Source organism: Phaenicophaeus curvirostris, chromosome 18 (genome assembly GCF_032191515.1).
Source record: "Phaenicophaeus curvirostris isolate KB17595 chromosome 18, BPBGC_Pcur_1.0, whole genome shotgun sequence".
Classification (NCBI taxonomy): domain Eukaryota; kingdom Metazoa; phylum Chordata; class Aves; order Cuculiformes; family Cuculidae; genus Phaenicophaeus; species Phaenicophaeus curvirostris.
Window position 1 is genome coordinate 14,656,951 of NC_091409.1, and position 26,245 is coordinate 14,683,195.

At 43.8% G+C, this 26,245-nt stretch overlaps 1 protein-coding gene across 1 annotated transcript in view; it reads left to right on the forward strand.

Annotated features, from left to right (window-relative positions):
• The window catches only part of UQCC1 (ubiquinol-cytochrome c reductase complex assembly factor 1), a 45,121-nt gene extending 20,491 nt beyond the window's left edge, over positions 1 to 24,630 (forward strand). The window contains exons 7-10 of the mRNA XM_069871778.1: positions 1,393 to 1,501; positions 20,751 to 20,828; positions 22,277 to 22,390; positions 23,400 to 24,630. Of these exons, the coding sequence (XP_069727879.1) occupies positions 1,393 to 1,501; positions 20,751 to 20,828; positions 22,277 to 22,390; positions 23,400 to 23,534 (436 nt within the window). The 3' untranslated portion in view covers positions 23,535 to 24,630. The remainder of the gene's footprint in view (positions 1 to 1,392; positions 1,502 to 20,750; positions 20,829 to 22,276; positions 22,391 to 23,399) is intronic.
• The last annotated feature ends 1,615 nt before the right edge of the window (positions 24,631 to 26,245 follow it).

A 26,245-nucleotide genomic window follows, 5' to 3' on the forward strand; every position in this document is an offset into this window, starting at 1 on the left:
GATGCCGTTTTTGCTACCTTCAGTTTGTTTTGTCTCTGTGACTCATTGCTGGCAATAAGTTTTGCTTCCATTGCAGGTTAAGAAATATCTTTACTAATCAGTAGACAAGACAGAATCCATTGTTGAGATCAGCATCTGTTCTTTTAAGAGGCCAGCTCAGCAGACAAGCTTCAAGTGATTGTGCTTCCCTCTGCTGAGCTGGCATTCGTAGATCATCAAATACATTTAATGCCTGTAGGGAGGTACAGGTCTTATGTCCACTGAAGAAATGAACAAGTAAAGTCATTATTTTTACCTCTTAACTCTTGTGGTGCATTCATTGCTGGTAGTATGAAACTGCGTCAGTGTGGCCTCCAGTAGCTCTTGCTCTGTTGCTTTACTCAAGCTGTGAGAAGAACGTCTCTTGAGCAGTTTCTGAATGTCTCTGTGCACAGCGGTGCTGCCTGCCAGCGCTGGTGTTTGAGAATCACCTCCTCTACAGTAGCTCAATCGGTCCTGGACAAGCACTCCTGACTCAGAACACCAGAGCAGAGCTGATGAGAGAGAGGTGGGAGGTGGGACTGGTGATGGGCCCGGTCTCGTAGCTTCGGGAGGGATTAACCTGGATTTCAGTTCGTGTTGGTTACGGATGGTGTGAAAGAGGCAAAATAAAGTTTTTGTTCTGATGAAATTTTGTTCCCTGCCCAGGGCAGGGGGGTTGCAACTGAATGATCTTTATGGTCCCTTCCAACCCAAACCATTCTGTGATCTATTTTTAGGCAGAACAGCAGCAATGAAGTTCAGGTGGTTTTAATGCTTAAAAAAATATGTAAAACTACTCAAGCCGGTATTCTCATTAAGGTCCCACAATGCACTTACAAACTTGTGGGTTCTAGCATGTACTGCGGGTCAGGGATTTTGCCAAGTGGTTGGACATGTGTCCCAAGACCCCTGTAGCTGAAATAATTTAGGGCATTGCTAATGTGAATTTGGGTGAAGTCTGTAACTTGCTTAAGCTTCCACAGCTTGGCTGATTCAGACTCTCGCAGCACTTTAGTTCCCCAGGCTGAATTACAGCTGGCATGGAGCCTGGGGCTGGAAAAAAGCATTTGTTCCTGCTCTGAAGGTGATACGTTCGTAAGGCCGAGGAATTCAGGTTGCAGTACTATTTAACTAGATCATAGTGCTGTCAGCCAGAATAAAGTCCACTGTCACTGTTCCGCAGCTGCATTGGTCAAGATCCAGCAGATCCAGTTCTGGAGCACAGAATAGAAAAGTTTGTGATAGTTTATCTAAAAACAAACTAAACACATACTATAAGGAGAATCTTTAATGACTTGAAATATATTAAATTTACTCTTCACATTGGAAGTAAAACTGGAAGCTATGAATTTGGTGTTTATGTTCCTGCAGGATGTGCCTGGTACGAATGAAGCAGGAGGGTCGCACCGGAAAATACATGTGTCGCTATATAGTTCACTGCATGTGGGAGGACGTTGAACAGCGTGGTAAGGTCATGGGGGTAAGTGATGTCTGGTGTTGAGAATCATGGGATTTGCGTCTTTCAATGCTTTTGTAATTTTGTGTATCTTAGAAGAATGCCTAGGAATCAACCTTGTAGCTGCTTGTTTACTTCTTTGTTAGCTTGAGCTGGTATACACAGTCTGGCAGAAAAAAAAACCCCAAGACTGTGCCAGTAACTCTCTTTATTTAACAAATTAAGAAAATCAACTGCGCGCGCCTTCACAATAGTTCCCTCTGAGCTGACACATGGCTGCACACAGTGCTACCAATGCTCAAAGCAATTCCACAGATCATTTTCTGAAAGGCAGTTGAGGGTAGGACAAGGAGGAATGGTTTTAGACTAAAAGAGAAGTTTAGATTAGATCTTAGGAAGAAATTTTTTTCACTGAGGATTGTGAAACACTGGCACAGGTTGCCCAGAGAGGTGGTAGATGCCCCTTCCCTGGGAACATTCAAGGTCAGGTTGGATGGGGCTCTAAGCAACCTCATTTAGTTTAAGATGTCCCTGCTTGCTGCGGGTGGGTTGGCCTGGATGGGCTTCATGGTCCCTTCCAGTCCAAACCATTCTATGATCTTCTACCAAAACCAAAAGTGAGTTCCTTTGAGCACTGACTGGATCTTTGGGATCTTTTCACCATAAGCCTCAGTCAATAATTGAAAAGTTACCATTGTGGATTTCTTCAGTTTCACAAGAAACTCGATGTGAACTCACTGTTGTCTCTTGCACACCGACATTTTCCAGCTTAGGGTAAGAAAACGTCTGTCTTCCACTCATACCGAGTGAAGCAGTCGAGCTGAGCCTTTTCTCCCTGTGATAGGTGACACACGTCACTCTCTCTTTTCCCTCCCATTCTTGGTTCCCAAGCTGTAGAATTGATCTCAGGTTTTTTATGCTGGGCCTTCTATGTAGCCCATGCTTCTGACCTTTCATCTCTGCATCTGTACAGCTTCTTTTATTGAGCCACTGACCTTGTTTCTGAAACTGCACCACGGCCTGGTTGAAGATCTTGGTTTGTCTTAAAGTCATTAATTTGCCACATGGTTTGCCTTGGGATTGCAGAAACGGATGCTGCTGTAACAGCGTGGGCAAGGTGGACATGAATAAGCAGTGAGGTACAGAGAAAATCAGTGGTGCCAAATGTATAACCACAACTTAAGTCACTCCAGCAGAGCTTTGATTTTTTTCTGCATCTAGGATGGTGAGTAAAAGGAAGGTTCAGGCACAAGGTTTGTATCTTAAGTTCCTGTACATGACTATTAAGCTGGTGAAGGGGCTGGAGAACAGGCCTTATGAGGAACGGCTGAAAGAGCTGGGATTGTTTAGCCTGGAGAAGAGAAGGCTGAGGGGAGACCTCATTGCTCTCTACAACTACCTGAAAGGAGGTTGTGGAGAGTAGGGTGCTGGGCTCTTCTCCCAAGTGACAGGGGACAGGAAGAGAGGGAATGGCCTCAAGCTCTGCCAGGGGAGGTTCAGGCTGAACGTTAGGAAAAAAAATTTCATGGAAAGGGTCATTGGTCCCTGGCAGAGGCTGCCCAGGGAGGGGGTTGAGTCACCTTCCCTGGAGGGGTTTAAGGGACGGGTGGATGAGGTGCTGAGGGACATGGTTTAGTGATTGATAGGAATGGTTGGACTCAATTGTCTGATGGGTTTTTTCCAACCTAGTGATTGTATGATTTCACTTTTGAATCTTCAACTCTTGAGTCTTTATCATGAAAGAAACATTATAAGGAGAGAGTGGCTGCAAAGATATTCCATTTGTGAGTTTGAAGGAAGAACAAGGTTGGCTCTTTTTGGCCTGTTCTGAGGAAGGTTGTGGTAGTTTTAATGGTCATTTCTGTCCTTGAAGTCTGTAAATGGGTTTCACCAGCCCTGTGTTGGTAAAAGCCTTCAGAGAAGGCAGCGCAGAAGGAGGAGATCATTTCCATAACCACAGTATCAGAGTAGTGATAGGGGACCCGATACAGTTGAGGGTGCCTGTGTTCAGAGCACTTCTCATGGGAGAATAGGGCTGGGAAAGATCTCCTGTGCTGTGGAAAAGGGAGAGAATTGTTCAGTGATTAAACAGAGGTTTGTCTGTGATTAAAATATGTTAGACTTAGAGTAAGTGATGGTTTTCGTATAGCAATAATGACGTATTGTCAGGTCTTGGTTGTCAGCCACATAACCAAGGGAGATGTTCCTGCTAGGATGTTCTTGCTGGTGACAAACAAGGGAATCAACCCCCTTGAGTTAGGATTTCAACAGGTTTCTCTCTGATATTTTATTTTGCATGTGGCTTTAGAGTTCTGGTGTAACTTTGGTCATGCCATCAGCGTGGCTTTTTTTCCTAGTTACTGGGAATTCCAAAGCTTTACTACGTTACAGCTTGTTTTTAAATACAAATCATCCTCTTAATCTTCTTTTGATTAAATTAAATTCAGGCATCTTAGAATTTCTTGCTACATTAATGGACTTAGATAAATTCCAACAGGGGAATCTCCCCTTCCCTGGTCAGATGCCATAAGGCAGCATGAGTGAGCCTGGACAAGCTAGATCGTAGTACCAGAGAAGGAGGCTGAATGAAATAGCTTAGGCACTTTTTTCCTTATCCATTGCTCTCCATGTTGTATCAGTGGCTAGTTCTGCTTTCTGTAGGAACTGAAAACTGCTCGGATCTTCATTTTGCGTGTAATTTAAGGCTGCTCTTCTTGAAAAGTGAAAAAAAAGCCCCGAAGCCCCCACCTCTCAAAGGTCCTTTCAATCTCTACAGGGTTGTTTTGATCCCATCTGTGCACAGAGACTTTGCTGCTTATGCGAAGTTATTTCTCTGTTCCTTTTGACCTTCATTTTGCCTTGTTGGAACTAACCTCAAATGCCAGCTTGTAGTCTTCCTTGCAGCGTGTGAAGCAGCAGAGAGGAGCAGAGCTCGCTGTTCACTGCCCTTATAGGCATACAGAGCTCAAAAGGGAAGCATGGTGCAAATCAGAACTCTTGAGATTTTCTTCAGTAAGCTTTAAACTGGGGGGGAAAGGTAGTGCTTACAGTCAGCGTTTTGTAAAGGGAAGCACAGGGTTTCCATTTCTGCAAACTAAACTATTCCATCACTCTCCAAAATTCCCCAGCAGCGTCCTTAGGTTTTCATCCAGTCTGGAGCCTCCAGGGTTAATACATGCATGTTATAGTGATATGGCTGCTGTACGGTGCAACTGAAAGGAGATCTGAAGTTGTTTGAATGCCATTCATTCTCTGCCTTGGCAGGTTAAGCATCTTTTGTGTTTATTCTTGAATTTAAATGTCACAATCTTTGTTTGTAATAATGATCATGCAGTGTAATAACAAGTGTGCTTAGTTTGCAATAATATGATTTCTGTAATACGCTTTTGACTAACTTAGTGTTAATGTAGCTTTTATGTGGCAATAGCTGATGCTTAAGTGAAGTATGTACACATTTAAAGGCTTGATCTCAAAAACAGTTACATCTGTGTGTATATTTAATACAGTTCAGCTGCACAGAGCCCCATTGATTTTAATGAGACTCCTTGTGAGAGAACGTGAACTCTTGAGGTAAAGGCAAACTGGACCAGGCCCTAAGGGTGTGTAAGAAGGCAGTGAACTCTCCTAGACTGTAAACTTGAAGCTCAGGACTATTCTCTTCTCTACAGCTTTTGTGAAGGCATTGGGCTTCCATAATTTTTTAGTTTTTTTTTTTCTTTCATTATTTAACTATTCCTAATCTTCCGTTCATTATTTTGTCAAGATGAATGAACTTTTTAGTCTCTTCTGGTAGTATTTATTGTGTGTTAGATGAAAATAATTTTTGTACTGATGTTTGAAGAGCTGAGCCGTTCCCTTACTCCTTGTCATTGCTTTATTTTTCCTTCCTTTGAGAAGGGTAGGCTTAGATTAGATGTTAGGAAGAAATTTGTTACTTTGAGGGTTGTGAGGCAGTGGAAAAGGTTGCCCAGAGCAGTGGTGGCTGCCCCGTCCCTGGAGGTGTTCCAGGCAAGGTTGGATGGGGCTTGGAGCAACTGGATCCAGTGGGAGGTGTCCCTGCCCATGGCAGAGGGTGGAACTGGATGGACTTAAATGTCCCTTCCTACCCAAACCATTCTGGGATTCTGGAATTCCTCAGTGCCAGTTATCCCAGCTTAACATACAACTCCCCCTGTGTCCCTGTATGGGCTCTTCCTTTTTCTTCCATGTCTGTTCACTCCTCTTCACCTACCTTCCTCTCCTTCACATAGGTCTACCCTGATTGAATTCTCTCACATCTCAGCTTTAGCAACTGCAAGGAGTTGTAAGTAACAAACAAGTAAAGGACAGAAACCTTAAGCATTAGATTCCACTTATTAATCTTGATGTATGTATCCCTAGTGGTTCTTTTCAAATGAAGATGACAAAGGCTGTGTGAGCTGATTGAGGAATACGTGTAAGAGCTACTTATTTTCAAGTAATTTAGTCCTACAATATGTGTATATTCCACGTTCAAAACAAAATAAGTATATCATGATAAGAATAATAGGTAAAAAAAAAAAAATTAGTTTTCCTCTGCTGGTGCTTTCAGATTTCAGAATCTGAGCCTATGTCAGAAGTTAAGTAAAAAGAAACTTTATCGAATACATTTAGGGCACTAAGTTATCATATGCATAGCTCCTAGGAGGTGAAAAAATTCTCTTCCCTGCTTTTTCTCTCATGCAAAGTATTGAAGCTCAGTATTTAGCTCTGACTGGTGTGTTCCTGGCTTGGTATACGTGACAGAGCACCTGTATGAAATTGCCAGTTGGATGCGGTTAGTTTAACTTGCTGACAGACATCGCCGCAGTTCTTCAACTCGTTTCCATATCTAGCAACAATTCCAGCCCTTGGTGCAGAAAATGGATACTTTATTCCTGAATTGGTATTGATGGTTTATTAAAATATGCCATCTGCTCTTAAATATATAAATTCATTGGAGCCGAAAGTGATAGATTTTAAGACATTTTAACTACTAATTTACATCAGCTCCAACTCCAAATGGATTTTGTATTATTTCAAAACCTGGTTGTTAAAATTGCTGAAATCTAAGTCTCAGCTCCAAAGTTTTGGGACCTGTTAGCCTGAGCTCCTTCAGCACTCCTGAATGTCGGCGAGACTCAGAAACCCAAACTTGACACAGCTGTAAAAACACAGGGAGAGCCTGTGGCCTCAGCAATTTCTACTGGTGCAGGCATATTTCAGATATAAATTTTACTCCGCTGTCCCTAGCACTAATGAAGTCAGTTGCTTTTGGTGGGTTTGCAGCCAGGTGTGTCCAGTCCTGTGGCTAACCAGTACTCTTGACTTAATTTTTCCACTAGTGACATTTCTATCAAACTTTAAAAACAAACAGAAAATTTGGCTTGGTGCAATGGCTCAAAGTGTTAATAGTAACATTAGGCTGGGTAAAAGACTTCCTTTTGGTCCTACTTTGCCAGAGATCTCCACCTTGTGGCTTGCAGCAGGCAGATTTATGCGACGCAGGCTGGCAGCTCTCTCATCAGTTTGTAAGGGGAACTCAGTCAGCTCTAGAAATCGCTGCTATTTGTCTTCTAAGAGAGGTCTTTAGCAACTCAAAGGTTGACCTTACTGACCTGGGTATTGTGTTTCAGTAACTGTGTGTATATAAAAGTAGTTGTTATAAGTTCAAGTGCATTTTAGTAAACTTAGGTAAAACTGCTGAGTTGATCAGAAGGACTTGAAGATGCCGGAGTTCCCTGGAACAGGATTTCAGCTGATAATGGGACAGCAGATACAAGGTTAAATAAAAAAAAAGATACTCTCCCTCCCAAAAAAAACCCCACAAAACCACGCATCAAAAAAACTCCAGCACCCTTTCCCGCTGTCCCCCTCCAGGATCCCCATGCTAACACTTCTGGGTGCAAATCACATCTTGCCTTAGGAAGATCCACCCAGCTTTATTCAAATATTTGTCAATTATTGTTGGCTTGCAGTAACAGCGTTAGTCTTGTGTGTTGCGGTGGCATTTTCACTACTGAAATGAGTGAGGTTTTTTCAGTGCAAGATAACAATTCATTTTATGACCATGCCTGTTCTAAAAGGTGCAGAAGAGATAGGAACAGGAGGGGTGCTCAGCCCAGCGTGCCAAAGCTGGTTTAATTTATCTTAATCTCACTTTCCTGTTTTCCCACCAGACCACTTAGACCCCTGCCCCCTTTTTTCCAGGAACGCACCTTGGTGTCTCTTGAATCTGTTTATTGGCTCTGCTGTGCATAGCACAATCCAGCCTTTGTTTTGCTTGTAGCTGGAGCTGTTTCTGCACAGCGACCCATGATTTACTCTCAGTTACACTGTTGTACATCTGAAGTGACACCATCAGAATCAATAACATGGTTCACGTCGTTGTAACCAAGAGCAGAATTCAGCTCTGTGAACTTGAACATCATTTTCTGTCTCGGTGCTCTTCATAATTAGAAGACTTCAGGTGATTAAAAGTGCCATTTTACCTTACAGTAGCCGCAGAACTTCCTAAACTTGATATTAAGTTGAAGTTATTCTTACTGTGGAGAACGAAAAGTTTGACAGTTCTAACTGAAGGCTTAGAGTGAGACAAGTGAGATTCTAGGGTAGCTTCAGAAGATGGGAGGAAAGGGCATAACACTGGTAGCAGTTTAAAGTAGAACCTGATCCATGGATGAATGCAACTACTGCAGCTGATTCACCGCAGTGGGATGCTACGATACATGAACACTCAGGGAATCCTTTTCAGGCCTGTCTGAAATCCAGTGGGAAGTTGTGGGGTCAATTTGGGATGCACAGAAGATGCTACATTGTCATGGAAGAAAGCGTGGGCATTCGGGTGCTGCGGTGGAGAGGGAGCCAAGATGTGGTGTGCTGAAGGAAAACGTTACAGAGCAGGTAGTGATTTTGTTTGAGGAAATCGGTTCAGGTATGAGATAGTGAATAGTGTTTAGTGTAGTTGAAAAAAAAGTTTTAAAACTAGGAAAGAAAAGAGGAAAAGGGTTAGTTCCAACTGGTCTGTGTGGATTTTGAAATGTGTGGCTTTGCTGGGACATTTTTAAGGAGAAAAATGTTATGAGTTTTTTTGATAACTATTTAGAAAACATAAAATATCAAATCTTACCAGTTTCTAGTGTTTGCTTTTTTTTAAAAAAAAAGACAAACTTGCCAAAGTAGTGAGGTACAAAGTTGTTGGGGGGCAGATGATGCTTCTTTTGTTCACTAGGATACCAGGCGTTGTATGGTGTGATTTAACTGAACTGAGTGTTTTAGTAACATCACAAAAGAAATAGTTCATCAATTCTTGATCGTAGAATCCTAGAATAGTTTGAGTTGGAAGGGACCTTAAAGGTCATCTAGTTCCAACCCTGCTGTGATGGGCAGGGACACAAGGATCCTTTCTCAAGGAGCTCAAAAGTTCACATCAAGTTTCCAGTATTTTGTTGTTTCACAAATGAATAATAGCATCAGGGGCTGCTGCCAGAGTAAAATGACTAAATTTGATGCTGGGGATCTTAATCACTTCACTTTGCAGGAAAATGCCTGTGTATGGAATGCTACCTTGAAACTATCTGGACTGTGATGAGGTCTAGAACAAACAGCACGCATGGTAATGCAAATTTAGCTTTCCCATGTCGTGGTGTTCTGAAATCAGGGTCTCTCTTTCATGTTGTTTTTAATACAGTTGTCCTACAACTAGTGCCCACAGAACTAACGCAGCTGGCTGGCTGAAATCCAGGCATGGTTGGTGTGAAAGTCGAGGTATAATATATGCCTGGGTTCTTTTCAAACGGCTTGCCCCAGTTTTCTATAGAGACTGGCATGGGGAAAATCAGTTTAGATTTCCTAGATGTGTTGGATCCTTTTACTGTAAGGTGCCCGTGGTCTATTTTGTGCCTCCCTCTGGTTCCTGCAAGAAGTACTCTGGAGCTGCCTTGTAGCACCTTTTCTAGAAACACCCCTCTTGTCCCCCACATTGGGCACCAGTGGGACTCGTGCCAAACCCGATTTTACTGTGCAGTGCTGGTAGGCATTAAGTGCTGCCCTCAAACTCTGACTTCTCAAGCTCTCCAGAATGTAGTGTAGTCCCCAGAATTCTAATGTTGAGCAGTGAAATTACTTTTCAACGCAACTGCAGAGTTTTTATTTTGACAGCATAGAGATGCTGGTGGAATCAGGGAAATGACGTTTTCTCACCCTAAGTTCCATATCTGCCATAATCACTGCTTTCCTCCTCTAGTATCCTCCTGCCTCCTCTTTTTCTCTCTCTGAGCTAGACATCACTCCTCTGTCTTCTGAAAGCTGCTGCAGGGATCGTCTCTCTTTCAGGTTGCTCTCTGTGGCATTACATCTCCAGACTGTCTCCGCTCCAGGTGTTTTTCACTTCCAGAGCCTGCAGGATGTCCCAGGAGTGGGCTGGCAGTCTGGATCAGCTTCTCCTGCAAGCAGTTCTGTGCCCCTTTCACTGTCGCACTCCTTCAAAGGCCACTCTTGAATTCTGCTGCAGACACAGTGTCCTCATGGTTACAGTGCTGTCACTGCAGTGCCTTGTAGCCTGGCTAAGGAAGGGCGATGGAAAATGTCTGTATTTTCCCTTTAGAACTCATTATGTTACTTCCTTTTCTGACTTCTCTCCATTTACAAAATTGTCAGCTCTATGAAGCTCTTATCTTTGACTGCTTTGCTAGCAACTCCCATAGTAAAGTAAACGATAATGATAAGGAAGTGCAAATGCAATCCATTCAATAATTCCAGTGCTCTCTTGTCATGCTTACTTGCTTCCTTGGTTGCCTTCACTACGTTAGAATAAGCAATGGCAAATTCTGCTTTTGTACATGCCTGGGAAAACCACTGTGTATTCCATCCTGGTTTGGGAATCTCAACAGATTCTTTCTATTCCCTCGTCTGTCCTCGGTTTTTGTCTCTTCCTTTTTTATTTCTGGTCATACACAGCACTTGCTGGATCTCTGTTGTTACAAACCAGTGAATTATCATTACACTTGTGTTAGAACTTCAGTAGTGTTGTTTCCATGCTCAAAGGGGAAGAAATAATGCAAAAGGTTGAAAGATTTCACCAAAATAGCAGTGTATCTGTATATAGAGATCTCTCTTGCTGCCAAAACATACATCATGTTGATTTTCAAATTGGTCAGAATGCCTTGTGGCCACAAGAATGACTCCAAGTGAAAAGGGAGATTCAGCTCCTGGTGTGGATATCATGGATGGAAGATGGGGTCGGTACAGTCTCAGTATATGTGAAGTGAGCAATACTGACCTGGATTGTTTTTCAGATGGCTAAGGGACCGATTCCGTAACTGCAAGTATATTTGATGGGTGACAGCCGGCTGGCAGGGCTGTGAATGACCAGTGGCATTAGGAGGTGTCACCTGAACTGTAGAGTCATTTCTCGTTCGTGCTAAAAGTGCTGGCAGTTCCTGCTCTTTGTAGATGCTGCTACTCTGGTCTTGTGAGACCTCACCTGGAGTCCTGTCTTCAGTTCTGGAGTCCTGAGCACAGGAAGGACATGGAGCTGTTGGAGTGAGTCCAGAGGAGGCCACGGAGATGATCCGAGGGCTGGAGAACCTCCTGTATGAGGACAGGCTGAGAGAGTTGGGGCTGTTCAGCCTGGAGAAAAGAAGGCTCCAGGGAGACCTTAGAGCAGCTTCCAGTGCTGAAAGGGGCTCCAGAAAAGCTGGGGAGGGGCTCTGGATCAGGGGGAGCAGGGATAGGATGAAGGGGAACAGTTTTCAGCTGAAAGAGGGGAGATTTCAATGAGATCTTGGGGAGAAATGTTTTGCTGTGAGGGTGGGGAGGCCCTGGCCCAGGTTGCCCAGAACAGTGGTGGCTGAAGCTGTTCCAGGCCAGGTTGGATGGGGCTTGGAGCAACCAGACCCAGTGGGAGGTGTCCCTGCCCCTGACAGAGGGGTGGAACTGGATGGTCTCTAAGGTCTTTGCTGACCCAAACCATTCTAGAATTCTATGCTTCTGTGATTTTTTAACAGCGAGGAAGTGACAGAGATGCTGTGATTGATAGAAGTCCATGGCTAAAGTCCCAGTGGACAGAGCTACATATCCAGGAGCTTGAAAATAACATGTCTTCTTGAGAGCATCCTGAATTTCCCCTTTTGTGTTTCCTGTTTTATTATGTACTTGGAGGGTGGAAGATGGCCCATAGGCAGGTTTTATCTGTGTTATTCAGGAAACAGTGCATAAGGAAATGTTTTGTTCCTTAAAATCTTTGCCCACACTTTTAGGATCTTTTGGAAGCTTATTTATTCACAGCAGCATCGAGCCTGAATTAAATAAAGAAGCAAGATGGAAAACTCAGTGTCTTACCATGCTGCTTTTTCATGGTTCGCTTTCCTTCTTTGCCTTTTACTTGAGGGCAGAACTAGGGTAGAGAAATAATTTTTGTTCGCTTCTGAAAGGTTACAGTAATAAAGAAACTCTTGTTAACATCAGAGTGCATGGCAGGCAGGAGTTTTCACAGTCTGGCATTGTTTATTTTACCAGCAATTTGGAACCTTCTGCACTCTTAAAATATTGGCAAGAAAATATTTAACTGTTAACTATTCTGTGGCATGCGTGTGTTTGAAGCCCTGGGGAGGAGGAGTGCTTGGGGAAATCGCGTTTTTCTCAGCTTATGATTGAAACCAGAAGGTGGAGAATATTGGTAGAAGGTGAAAGCAGCGCGACTTCAAATTAGACTCTTACCCAAACGTGGAACTGATGGGCGAATGTCAAACAGGTCACGTAGGAAGAGGGCTGCCGTGGGAAGCAGGGGGAAGGCTGGCGGAGGAAACACAAGTAAACCAGTCTGCCAGGCACCACGAAAATGCTTGTGAAAGTGGGATAGGAAGAAGGAGCATTTGCATTTGTCCTGACCTCCATCACCGGAGAAAGGCTGTAGCAGTACTAGGTGTTAGCATCAAGGGCTCGACCTGTTAAATGCTTACTAATTGCATGGACTCTAGCACCCATCACTCTGTTTTGAAAAGAAATAAACTTCTATTTTTGCAGAAAGATTTCTTCAGGAGAGGAGATGAGTGACTTGCTGCTCCTCTGCAATAGAAACTTGTCATGGTCCAAAATTCTTGGAGAAAGAATGATTTTAATTATTTTTTTCCCCTGGAGGAGCATGGTCTGTTTGGTATGAGCAGGATCATTCTTGCTCTCATTTCTGCATAAAATGTAGCCTCATCCCATGGGGTTACTAAAAGCTATGGTAAGGGTAGCAATTGTTTTTAATTGCACCAGCATATTTCAGGTGACATTCCTATGGAGTCAGCAAAGGGCCCTGATGACTGGGATCCAGGGTGTCTAACGAGCTGTGGCTGTCTTGCTGCAAGTCCGGGCAGGACGAGAAATACCAGCAGAAGAGCTATTTTACTTTGAAAGTATTATTTGGCCATTTCATCAGCTCCTTTTCTACACCTTTTTTATGAGAAACAGTGAACATAGCAGCTCACAAGCAGTGTGAGCAGCAGGGCCAGAGGGGATTCTGCCCCTCTGCGCTGCTCTGGTGAGACACACCTGGAACTCTGTGTCCAGTTCTGGAGTCCTAAGCATAGAAAGGACATGGAGCTGTTGGAGCGAGTCCAGAGGAGGCCACGGAGATGATCTGAGGGCTGGAGCACCTCCTGTATGAGGACAGGCTGAGAGAGTTGGGGTTGTTCAGCCTGGAGGAGAGAAGGGAAGGCTGCAGTCCTGAAAGGGGCTCCAGGAAAACTGGGAAGTGGCTCTTGATCAGGGAGTGCAGGGACAGGATGAGGAGGAAGGGTTTTGAGCTGCAAGAGGGGAGGTTGAGATATGATCTGAGCAAGAAATGTTGTGCTGTGAGGATGAGGAGGCCCTGGCACAGGTTGCCCAGAGCAGTGGTGGCTGCCCCATCCCTGGAGGTGTTCCAGGCCAGGTTGGATGGGGCTTGGAGCAACCAGATCCAGTGGGAGGTGTTTCTGCCCATGGCAGGTGTGTTGGAACTGGATGGGCTCTGAGGTCCCTTCCAACCCAACCCGTTCTAGGATTCTATGCTTCTATGATTTTACCTCCCCATCATCATTCTTGTGTGTTTGTGAATATAAGTAGTGTTTCCATGTATGTCTGATCACCTTAATCTTTTCTGTGTGTTTTCTGTTTCTTTTCGATCTCTTCTGAGATGCAAAGGTAATAAATCTGTGCAGTGTTTTGTATGTGGACACACTATGGATTTATAGCAGAACAGGGTTCCTCTTTTCTTCTGTATTCCTTTCATAGTAATTCCTAGAATTTATTTCTCTTTTTCTTCACTATTGAATTATTGAACTGATTTTTTTTTGAGATTTCTCCACAAAATCTCTTTAAAAGCTACTTCCAGAGTTGTTGCTGCTAAACATGTTCAAATGGTTTAAATCTAATGATTTTTTTTAAACCTCTACTATAAGTACCTTTATCAGCATTGCATATTACTGACCATAATTATCTGTGAAGGTTATTTTAATTTATTATTGTCTTTTCTACTGATCTGTACTTTTCTGATTCTGCTGAAATACTTTTGCAAGTGGGTGACACCATCCCTGGCTCTGCCACACTACTAAAAGTTGTCAAATACATTTTGTTTAGTTGAATGCTTTGTGATCCCAAGGATTTTGTTGCTCGTGACTTTTTTTAAGTTATCAGAAGTCTTTTTCTATGGGCAGATCATATCTCATGGAATAGGAATGACACAGAATCCTGAGTGCCCTGAGAAGATGATGGAGCACTGTGTATCCACTGCCTCATCCAGGGAAAGAACTGAACCCCCAGATGAAACCAGCAGGAGTTGGTTTTGGAAGAGACAAAGGGAGGTGGTGGTTCTCGTCACAGGGAGCAGACGCTTCTCACTGAGCGCGTTGTGGATGCAGAGACTTTAATTGACAAGACGCTTGGCATGGAGACCTTTTGAAGGTTACTATATCAACAGATATCAAGGGCTGAGAATTGTCATGAGCTGAAATGAGTTGGGAGAATACTTGGAGAAAGCATATATCAGCTTGTAGTCTTTTTTCTCAGCATATTTGGCAAGACACTGTGTTAGGTGGGCCCTCGGTCTGAGCCAGTGCAGCATTTCTTGAGTAGGACCCTTTCTAACAGTTGCTGGGGTTTGGGTCGTTAGAGGGATCACCTTTTACAAGATCTCTGTAACTGCTTGTGGTGAATGTTTGCCTTAATGATTCATTTACCTTTACCACTGCTTTCTCCAAGTGCCTCTCATAAACTAGGTTATCTGACTTCCTTTCAGTTTATCTGACTGAATTCTTGATTCTCTTCAGAAAGTTGTTCGTGATCGGTTTTAGGCTTTTAGCAATTAGGTTTTTAGAAGAGACATTACAGGAAAACCCTCAACAACTGCTCTCCGTTACGGAGAATCAGCACGACAAAACAGAGCTCACAGCGATTTGACCTCTGATCTTTCTCTGGAGGGGCTGTCAGTGAGCTCTGCCAGCTGCACACAACAGAGAAAACGAGTTCAGAATAAGCCCCCACATATTTAGTACAGCTGGGATTGTACTGTGATCGACTCTGCTGCTTTAACTGTTACCATGGCAGAGTTTCCAAATTATTAGACTCCAAGATAGAAACATTCCTCGTTTTCCTGATCCTTTGCAGCTCAGGGTGACCATCTGGTTTTGCTGAGATATGTAGATAATGTTGTATAACTTGCTTTTCTAAGTCTATTTGGAATAAACAAACTCTAAGGAGTGTTATTGATGCGGTTGTTATGAAGGTAGCAGAGCATACAAAAGTCTTTTAGAATCATAGAATCACAGAATGGTTTGGGTTGGAAGGGACCTGAAAGCTCATCCAGTTCCACCCGTGCCATGGGCAGGGACACCTCCCGCTGGATCCAGTTGCTCCAAGCCCCATGCAACCTGGCCTGGAACACTTCACCTTTTCCATTAACACATTGTTATATGGATTGAAGGTTTTGGCAGGAACTGGTTCTGATACAATCTGCCATTTAGATACTGTCTTGGCTAATACTGTATTTAAGTAGTTTGTCACTGAACAGTGAAGAAGTCTGTCAAGACTGTTCTCTGAAGTCCTGTCCCTGCACTCCCTGATCAAGAGCCCCTCCCCAGCTTTCCTAGAGCCCCTTTCAATACTGAAAGGCTGCTATAAGGTCTCCCCAGAACATATATATATATATACACACACACACATATATATAGGATGAGGGGGAACAGTTTTAAGATGAAAGAGGGGAGATTGAGATGAGATCTCAGGAAGAAATGTTTTGCTGTGAGGGTGGGGAGGCCCTGGCCCAGGTTGCCCAGAGCAGTGGTGGCTGCCCCATCCCTGGAGGGGTTCCAGGCCAGGTTGGATGGAGCTTGGAGCAACCGGATCCAGTGGGAGGTGTCCCTGCCCATGACGGGGCGTGGAACTGGATGGGCTTTGAGGTCTCTTCCAACTCAAACCATTCTAGGATTCTTTATATATAAAATATATGCCTGTATGTGGTTATTTGCTATTTATAACTCTATATTCTAAGTCATTCTTTCCAAACACAACTTGAAAGACGGTGCATAAGAAAGCCTAAATGTTTGAGGTATGACATATTTTATCATGAAAGCTTTGTCCAATACCTCCTTCAGGAACTTCTGCCGATACTGAATGTTCCAGTAATCAAAAGTGTCAGTAGGAGTCATCCGATGTTGATGGCACTGTGACTGAAAGAAGTCCGCAGATCAGACTCAGTCATGACAGCAGAAATGGACTCAAACCCACGTAACATGTTTTGCACAAGAGGTAAATTAGTTTTTCCTGTATCAGCAAAAAACTCTACTTTGCTGTCATAACTTTGACCACTCCCGGAGCGTGGTGATGAGGTAGTCGATCAGTGCACTTAGCGTAAACATCACAGAGCCTCGTCTGAGTTTGAGGAGATGACTCTGTTGACACATCTGCTGCGGACAGGTACAGGAGCAAACATGTTGTACAGAAGAGGCTTTTTATTCTAGCAGGAATGGTATAATGAGAATGAAGAGGTGGGAACTTACGCCAGAAAATTCGAATCTGAAATGAGATACACATGTTCCACTGTGAGGGTGATAGACTTTAGCCAAACACAACTTACTGAGCTTAGTACAGAGGGAACTTGGTGAAATGTAATGGTCTGTGAGATGCAGAGGGTCAGGTTCTATGATCTAATCATTTCTTCTGGCTGAAATCTCTTCATAAAAAAATCTAGTTCAACCATAACTTATGGCCTAAAGAGAGGAATTGCTGCATGAAATTCAATGCTTAGCGCTCGTACAAGGTGCAGTTAGAAGTGTCCCTTCTGGCGTTATAGTCTATGGGTGGATTAATGTGTTAAAGTAGCTTCAGGGTGCAACACGTGCTGGCAAAAGCCGTAACAGAAAGAAACTCCTGTTAAAGTGCTTTCACATGGTGTAGCCCATGGACATCATGGCTATGTCCATGCGAGCATTTATGCGTGGTCTGACAGGAATGCACTTGTTGGGTGAAACAGTCCACAATCCAGTGTCCCTGCTCTGGGGGGATGATCCATACCTCGTGCTGGTTCTGGGCTGATGTGTTGGTTGAGTGTCTCTGAGCTGGCAGAGCGCACTGGGACACCTTTCCATTTTGTGTGTGCCGAGACTTCTCTGCAGTATAAACCAAAGTGGGGTAAGTGGGGATGAGGAGGAGACTCATTACAAAAGCAAGCTCTCAATCCAGTGAAAAACATTGCTATAGGATTAGTCCATATTAGCTTCAACTTTAAAAGCTGTGTCCATACCCAATATATTTTGGAACAAGCTGCCCAGGTAAGCAATTGAGTCCCTTTCCCTGGAGAGATTTAAAAGACACGTGACTGTGGTGCTTAGGGACCTGGTTTAGTGGTGGAGTTGACAGTGTGAGGTTTATGGTTGGGCTTGATGATCTTGAAGCTCTTTTCAATCCTTAAATGAATCAATGATTGTATGATTTTTCACACGTATTCAGCATACACACTGAAGCAGTGGGCTCTTACTTGCCTAGAAAATTTAGTCATATACAAAACCTTAACTGAGACTTGAGTTGTAAGTAGTCTGATATGGCCATAAGCCTGCCCAGCTGGCTCTTGGGTGATGGGTATGGAACCCTTTGAGGCTGAAGATCGGAATTCTTGCTGCGATGTAGCAATGACAGTGCAGTAGTCGTACGCTGCGGTCACCTTGCAGACAGAACATGGGATTGTGGAGTCTTCTAGTGAAGAGTTGTGACCTGTAGGAGGCTGTACATTTCTTTTTTTAAAGGCCTAGTAAATGTTAGAGGTGCACCAAAAATGTATTTTTGTTCCAGCTGAAGATAGTTCTCTGTGTCAGTTTAGGCAAAGTTGTATAAATTTATTCTAGTGACAGCTGTGCAGCAGTTGTTCTGAAGAAGGCAGAGGGGCTGAGTCCCTAGAAAAGCTCCAGATGTTACTGATTTCTTTCTTGTTATTAGCAATTACTCACTTGGAATTGTCCAGCAGTTTTTCTTCTTAATAACAAACTGTGAAAGAGTCAGCAGAATCATGACCAACCAGATCATGAAACTTGCCAGTGGTAAGAACAAGCTTAAGAGGAAGCATTTCCAAAAAATGTTGATTTGCCTTTACTGATTTTTCTTGTTTTATAAAGAAGGATCTTGTCCTACGGTGTTTGTGCTTAGCCGGTGCCAGTTGTGTTCTTCAGCAAGTGCAATATACCTTTAAATGTAGTTTTATTGCCTAAGATACTGCTCCATCCCCAAAGTCATATTTTATATTTTAAACTGTTTGTCTTTTAAGATGTATTTATTGCTATATTTGTTTAACTTGGTTATCTCCTTCATCAATCCATTTCTTGCTAACTTAAAGCTGCTGCTCTTTGTTTTTAGTATAGAAAGCTGCTTCCCGAGGGATATATAGTCCAGGACTTGTCTCTGTAATGGGACTATTTGTTTTCTTTGCCCCTTGCAGTTGCCTGCTGTAACATTTGTAGTATGTGTTAAGTAATCCTTGAGGTAACATTTTTATTATGTCATAAAAAGTGCGTGGCAAATATATAATAACTCATGGAATTTGTTTGTTTAAAATGGAAGGATAATTTATTGAGTGTGTTACATGAGACCTGCTCCCCCTTATTAGAGCTGCAGAAGTGCAGCTTATTTAGAAGTATGTTCTATTGAGAAAAACCACGATCTCTGACATGCATAGAAAGTTTGAGCATGGTTGGGTAGAAATGACATCATAGTTTATGTACTCAATAAAAATTTAATTAAGTCATTACAGAAGTTGCAGTCATCATTTAACCCTCTGATTTCTTATGTTTAGTTCTTTTTTTAAACATTCAGTAATAACCAGTCTGCGAATCTTGAGAGCCTGTAAAATATCTGCATGGATTTTAATAGTTTATATTAATGGGAAAATATGAGTAACTGACATGAAAGGCATTTTCCTTGTGTTTGTTCTATGTGCATTTCTATAAAGATAAACAGATGAAAAAAGATAGTAGTTTAAGCGAAGAACACGAGCAGTGGAGATTTGCTGGCATGGCAAAACCAAATTCATATTTTGGTAGAAAAGCTGTGGCATAATTACCAAGGTGAGCACTCTTGAGGGTACGAAGGAAGCATTTAGGAGATGGGGTTCACGCTGTCCTAAGTATTAAATGTTAGATATGTGAGTTTACACATCTTTCCCTTAGTCCTGTGATAAACAGTGCATCACCAGTGATGCTTCTTCCGCAGCAGAACTGGTGCCCTGCCCTCCGTTCCTGGTTGCATTTCCTTTTTTTTGTAAAACCTGTCTCCAAATGCAGTCTTGTACGTAATTGTTCTGCCAGTGCAGCGATGAAAATAGGAGTCCTTGTCCTTTGTGCGAGATCTGTAGAAAAGGAATGCTTAGTGTTCAGGAATGACATGGAGCTGTTGGAGCGAGTCCAGAGGAGGCCACGAGGATGATCTGAAGGCTGGAGAACCTCCTGTACGAGGGCAGGCTGAGAGAGTTGGGGCTGTGCAGCCTGGAGGAGAGAAGGCTCCAGACAGACCGTAGAGCAGCTTCCAGTGCTGAAAGGGGCTCCAGAAAAGCTGGGGAGGGGCTCTGGATCAGGGGGAGCAGGGATAGGATGAAGGGGAACAGTTTTCAGCTGAAAGAGGGGAGATTGAGATGAGATCTTAGGAAGAAATGTTTTGCTGTGAGGGTGAGGAGGCCCTGGCCCAGGTTGCCCAGAGCAGGGGTGGCTGGAGCTGTTCCAGGCGAGGTTGGATGGGGCTTGGAGCCCCTGATCTAGTGGGAGGTGTCTCTGCCCATGGCAGGGGTGGAACTGAATGGGCTTTAAGGTCCCTTCCAACCCAAATCATTCTATGATTCTATGATCTCTTCGGTCTCTTATGAGAGTCAATACATGAAGCAGCTTTGCAAGTTGAAGTGTAGCTTAGCACTCGGGAGAGAAACTATGTATTAAATAGGTTTCTAAATAGAAGTTAAAACTGCTGGTGAAAGGAACCTACCATTTGTAATAGGGAGGTGCACACACCGTGTTTCAGCCATCACTCTGGATCAGTTAATCTCTTTTGGATCTGACTTGAGCTCACATGGGGTCAGTTCTGGACACCAGCAGGTGGCTTGGGCCAAACCGGCAAATATTGAAGCGACTTGGACTGAGTCACAGTTACAACATTGGGGGAAGCAGCTGGGCAACCACAAACTCTGAAAGAACCTTAGTCAAAAACGGTTGTAGAAACAGAATAGGCGTCATAGGCATCGTAGAAACAGAATTCAGGTGATTCCTGGATGAGAGAGCCTGCGTTGAGCAGTAAGGAAGGAGCAGCGATGAGGATGATGCCTCTGTCGTTAGCACTGACTGTGTCCAGTTTAGGAAAAGCACTGAAAAACCTATTGAGTTTCTGAAAGAGCAGTGTGAATGAATCAGTCTGGAAACCCTGGTTAGTCGTTAACGCACAGAGGAGCCTCATTATCCGAGCCTGTGCTGCCACTGAAAGGACAACCTTGCCTGCGCTCTCCCCAGCTGCTCTTTCTCTCCGCTCGTGTAGCCGTGTGTCAGCGCTGTTGGCTGAGGATTTTTCTGCCATTCATACATTCTGAGTAACACTGCCTTTCGTTTGTGTAGAGAATTAACAAAGCTGGATTGCACGTTGTTCTAAAATGCTGGACTGTGCTAACACCGTTACTTAGCCAAATGTGGGCTAAGGCGCTGCCATTGCCTACTCGGAGTGGAACTGATAATATTTTCTCATCACTTCCCCTTTCAAGCCAATACAGATGGTTTTCTGGTTTATTTTTCAGATAAATTCTGTTGTCCTAAAGGAAGATATGAAAAGTATGGTAGAAAACTTCTATGCAGCTCTATTTGGATATGATGAGGTAAGAAGGATGTTGGACCATCTAATTCACGAGCACAGAATGCTCCAGATGGGTGAAACACTTTCTGTACATAGCTTTAGAGAAATGTTACGTTATGGAAGCAGATTTCTTAGCTATTGTGTTCATCTTATGCCTTGAATTAAAATGTTTTTAAGAAAAAAGAAAGCACAAAGTGTATTGATTTAAACTGTGGGAGGTGTCCCTGCCCATGGCAGAGGGGTTGGAGCTGGATGATCTTTAAGGTCCTTTCCAACCCAAGCCATTTTATGATTCTGTGCCGTGAAGGAGAGGTGTTCTTTGTACTGCTTCACCATCACCGCTTCGCCATCAATAAATCATTTCCTCCCTCTGAATCCCACTGCACTTTGAAAGCATAGAGAATATTTACAAGGACTTTACGTGAGAGGGTATTTATGGAAAGTTTGCAATAAAGAGTCAAAAGCGCCATAGTGCGCAAGTGTCTGCAGGACTTTCAGGAAGAAAATACAATTACATCAGCTATTTTAGTAGTTATTCTTTTGTTCTAGTGAGTGTCGCTCTTCAGATGCTCTTGCTGTTCACATGGTGATGTTATTTTTTGCATGATGGTTTGCATTATTAGTGTCTTGTAAACTTCATAGAGTTGTGGAATGGTGTTAGGCATGCAAAGCCTTGATCTGGATTTAAGGATAGCCAGGATATGCCTGCCTCTGTCTGTCACTTTGTTTTCTTCTTCTTTTCCCTTTTTGTTCATGGTATTTTTTTGGAAACAAAATCTCTAGTTAAATCGAAGACTGTTTGACTTTTAACTGAATATTTTAAAGACCTCTCTTGCCATTGGCAAATGTACAAGCACGAAACAGGAGTTACGAGACTGTGATGGTAACACCACATAATCCAAAAAGACAATAAAAGTGGGAGAGGATTTAGACAAAAAGCACTTCTTGACTAAGCCAAAGTTAATAATACACTTCACTGGAAAGATCTAGATGATTCTTGAGGAGTTCATTTAGAATGAAAATAGAAAAAGAAAGCAAAATAGTGAAGTCCTGACTACATTGTTGCCACATTGTATTAAACCTCCTTCAGCTTTTTCTTTTCCAAATGTCAAGGGCTCTGTGCAGTTCTGCGAGTTGCTGCCGTCTTCTCTGTTAAGGCCACAATTTTTATGGTAAAGATTTTCAAACACGGACATGCGATTATTGGCTCCTGCATTAGGAATACCCTGACCCAATTCTTTTGCAAATCAGCTTGCCAGAATGTTTGTTACAGGCTGCTCTGTGAATAAATGTGAAGGCCAAGGTTGTTTTTCCATTCTGGGAAAGAATGATGATGCCTTTTCATATGTGCAGTCCACAGCAGCCATGGGCTTTGAGACACCAGTAGTGTCCGTTACCAAATAATGTGATTGTCTTGTGTTCAGATTCTCTTCACGTGCAGTTCTTAATCACCCCTTGTATTTCCTGTAGGGAATCTTATCTGATGATCATGTTCTGGCAGCAGCTCTTTGGAGAAACCTTTTTAACAGGAACTGTGAGGACCCTCGGCATCTGGAATTAGTCGTAGAGTATGTGCGCAAACAGGTACCCAACAGCTTACAGTGCGACTTCTCTTCAGTCTCTGGTTTAGACTATTAAATATTTATTCGTATTCCTTGCATAGTCTGTAACTCAGTTCTTCTCCTAAATACAACTGATTTTTATATTCAGTGGTTGTCCCCCTGTACTCAGCACTGGTGAGGCCACACCTTGAATCCTGGGAGACCTCATCACTCAACCTCCTCACTCCAACCTCCTTTCCAGGAGCTGCAGAGAGCGATGAGGTCTCCCCTCAGCCTCCTCTTCTCCAGACTCAACAGCCCCAGGGCCCTCAGCCGCTCCCACAACTCCTGTTCTCCAGACCCTTCCCAGCTCTGTTCCCTTCTCTGGATGTGCTCCAGCCCCTCAAGGTCTTTCCTGGACTGAGGGGCCCAAAACTGAACTCAGGATTCGAGATGCAGCCTCACCAGCACTGAGCCCAGGGGCACGATCTCTTCCCTGCTCCTGCTGGCCACCCCATGGCTGATCCAAGCCAGGAGGCTAGTTGCCTACTTAGCCCCCTGGGCCACTGCTGGTTCATGTTCAGCCACTGTTGACCAATAGTTCTATGATTCTGTGTTCATCTCCTCAGCTCATACACTTTTATATTTTAAATCTCAAGTGTTGCCTGCTGGCCAGGCTTTTTTTTCTGTAGTGAAAAGCCTTGGTCTATGTGAAACCACTTTCATGAGTGCACTCCGTGTAGATAATGTGTAGCAGTGTGTCATCTGAATTACCTGCCAGGAAGATAAAATTACTCATGTTAGCTTTCTGTGGCTCTTTGTCCTGTTGCCAGACTTTCCGAGGAAAGGTGAACTAAGGTGTTAGTAGACAACCTTACGCAGTTAACTCCAGTGGATCTGCAGATCCTTATCTCCTAACCTTCCCTTGACACTTAAGCCATCATAAACTTTTTAGTCACACAACAAATGGCAAAGCTGAGATCTCCCTGTTCTGCTTTCTTTCTGGCTTGCGTAGCACCTGAGGAACTTGTGCTAATGTCCTGTCGTTGCAGGTGCAGCACCTGGACACGCTGAGCGGGGAGGACCTGCTGCTGACGGGCGAGGTGAGCTGGCGGCCGCTCGTGGAGAGCAACGCCCGCAGCATCCTCAAACCCCCTTCCCCCGTTTACAATGACGAAGGACTCTGAGAGCATCGACATTGCTATCTGTGTGTCAGATCAGCTCGGGAAGCATGCCTGGAACTGAACTGGGCTGAGGCTGTGGGGTCAGGACGGAAAATCTGCTGTTGAAAAGAAAATATTTAATTAGACACGCTATCCGTGGTGACTCGGTAGCAAATTGGACTCTTCTGAATATTCACCCGCAAATAAACACTAGTTGGTTTGAGAATCTCTGTCCTTTCTATGGCGCTGAGTGGTCCTTGCTGACAAACGGAAAGACCTGCCTTCTGTCTTTAGGAGACCAGGTGTTTCACCGTGGCTTAGAGTTCTCTCCAGAAGGCATTTCTGTCCTTTGCCTCTTTCTGTGAGCTGCTACACAGAGACACAGCGGCGTTCCTCTACTCAAGAATGGCTGTGGATGCAAATCTGAGCTCTGCAGATTAGAAATTGATGTATTTTAAAAGCCTGATATCAAGATGGAACGGTCCATTTTTGTTTTCGTGGCTTTAAGAATTGCTTTTAACAGATTGTGAAGGGTTTTCTGTGAAAATCCTTTTTAGGAACTCTGCTCTGTTGCACAAGAGTAGGAGGATGCAACGGGTACTGCACAGTCCCAGGAATCCTCTGTGACTCTGGTCACCTTAATGAGAAGAAAGGCCAAACCGTGGCTGAGCTCTCACTCAACGCTGCCTCAGAGTACTTGGGTTTTCAGTCTGCCTTGCTGATATTTCCATATTCTTTTTAGAGTTGTGGTCTAAGAATTTCTCCATGAAAAGAGCATCTCTGTTTCTGTCCATGGCTCTTAACGTGGCAGGACTGTGCTCTCCACCATCCCGCAAAGCAGTGGTTCGAGGTTTTTGAACAAGAGCTGTCAACCCCAGCCCTAACTTTATAGGGCTGTGCAGGCTAATTACACCAGCACGGTAGTTACGGGAGCAAGAGCTCTGTGGATGAAACCAGCCGAGGCTGAGGTGTGCTGCGTGGGTGGATGGATTGTGTGTGCGCCGCGGCTCGAGGGGCGTGGATCACCAGCCTGTTTCCACGTCAGGGACAAAATCGGTTTTCATTTCTCTCCTGTCACAAATCCTGGTCAATAATAAATGTCAGTCTGGGTAAAACTGAATGTATGTATGTGTGTTCTCTGTGCTTTTGATAAGATTAAGCCCTGTAATATCAGGACTTAGTCCTAATAAAACTATTAAACAAAGGTCGAAGGTGATAATCCTCAGTTTGTGAAATTAATCCTTAATTTGTAAATCCTTAATCCGATGAAAGTGTGCCTGTGGCTGGCTGTGCCTGTTTTTCCTCCTGAAGCTGCTCGCTTCATATCTGACATCCCTTCCCCACGTAAGGAGCAGTGGGATGGAGAACGTCGGTTCCTAAACACTGGCTTGCAGGGTTTTTTTTTACTCATAGGGAGCTTTCTGTGGATAAAAAAGGCATTCTGTTATTTTTTTCCAAGGCGAACTTCCTCAGTTTAACTTGTTATAAAATGAGTCATGTAAAGAAACCCTCTCTGTGTGAGGTGTATCCCTTCTCTGTGAAAACATTACAGACCAAACAACTTGCTTGCAGTTTATTTAAGATGCTTTTGTTGAAAGCTGAGCTAAGCAGAGAAACCTCTTATGTGTGAAGTATTATACAGTGTGTGTGAGATAATAACACCTTGTAATTCATTACAGCTGGGCTGTATTTACATAAAAGAAGGCTGAGCTGTGTAGGAATTTGCTGATTAATTTATTTTTAATGAGAGTGAAGTATACCAAGTACCAAAATAAACTTTACTTTGTGTATCTTACTGCTCCTGAAATAGGTGGAAAAATTAATGGTAGATATTTTGGCCAAAGCTACATACGTTAATTCATATACAAAACAGTCATTTAAACTTTAACCCCTTTCCTGCGATGTAATTTAAACCTGAGCTCACATTATCCATGCCATGGGAACACGGGCCCGGGATTACACCACCATCCAACCCGGTGCAGCGCACGGGTCAGAGGTTGCATCGTGTCTGTGAAGCCAGCAAGTGAGTTAAATTAATGGGACCACTGGTCTGGAGGTGACAGTCGGAGAATCATGGAATGGTTTGGGTCAGAAAGGACCTCAAAGCCCATCCAGTTCCACCCCTGCCATGGGCAGGGACACCTCCCACTGGATCAGGGGCTCCAAGCCCCATCCAACCTGGCCTGGAACCCCTCCAGGGATGGGGCAGCCCCCACTGCTCTGGGCAACCTGGGCCAGGGCCTCCCCACCCTCATCGTCAAGTATTTCTTCCTAATCTCTAATCTAAAGCCCATTGAAATGCCTTTTGTACTCTGAATATCGACAGCTGCTCAGTTAAAATTGAACACTTTCCTATGTTTATGGGCAGGACGCTCCAGAAATCGCGGTGCCAGGTTGTGGTCATTGGCGTCTGCCTTGGCGCTTTTTATTAATGTGAGAATAAAGACCTATAATTCCGGCGCTCCACTTGTTCCATAAAACACCTCCAAGCAGCTCGCTCCTGCAGGGCTGAGCCAGCAGCCGGGGTGTGTTTTGGACAGAAGCGTGCGGGGCCTGGTAAGAGAATAAGGCAGAAACTGTCTGTGAATGGAAAGGGAAATCTGTTAGGAAGGAAAAATACACTGGAGGCTACGGAGGGTAAGAGAAGACTTTGCTTCCCCACTGTTGTTACCCGGAGAAAGGATTTGGATGTAGACGATGACCCTTCTTACTCCAGAGAGGCGTGTGCCAATGGG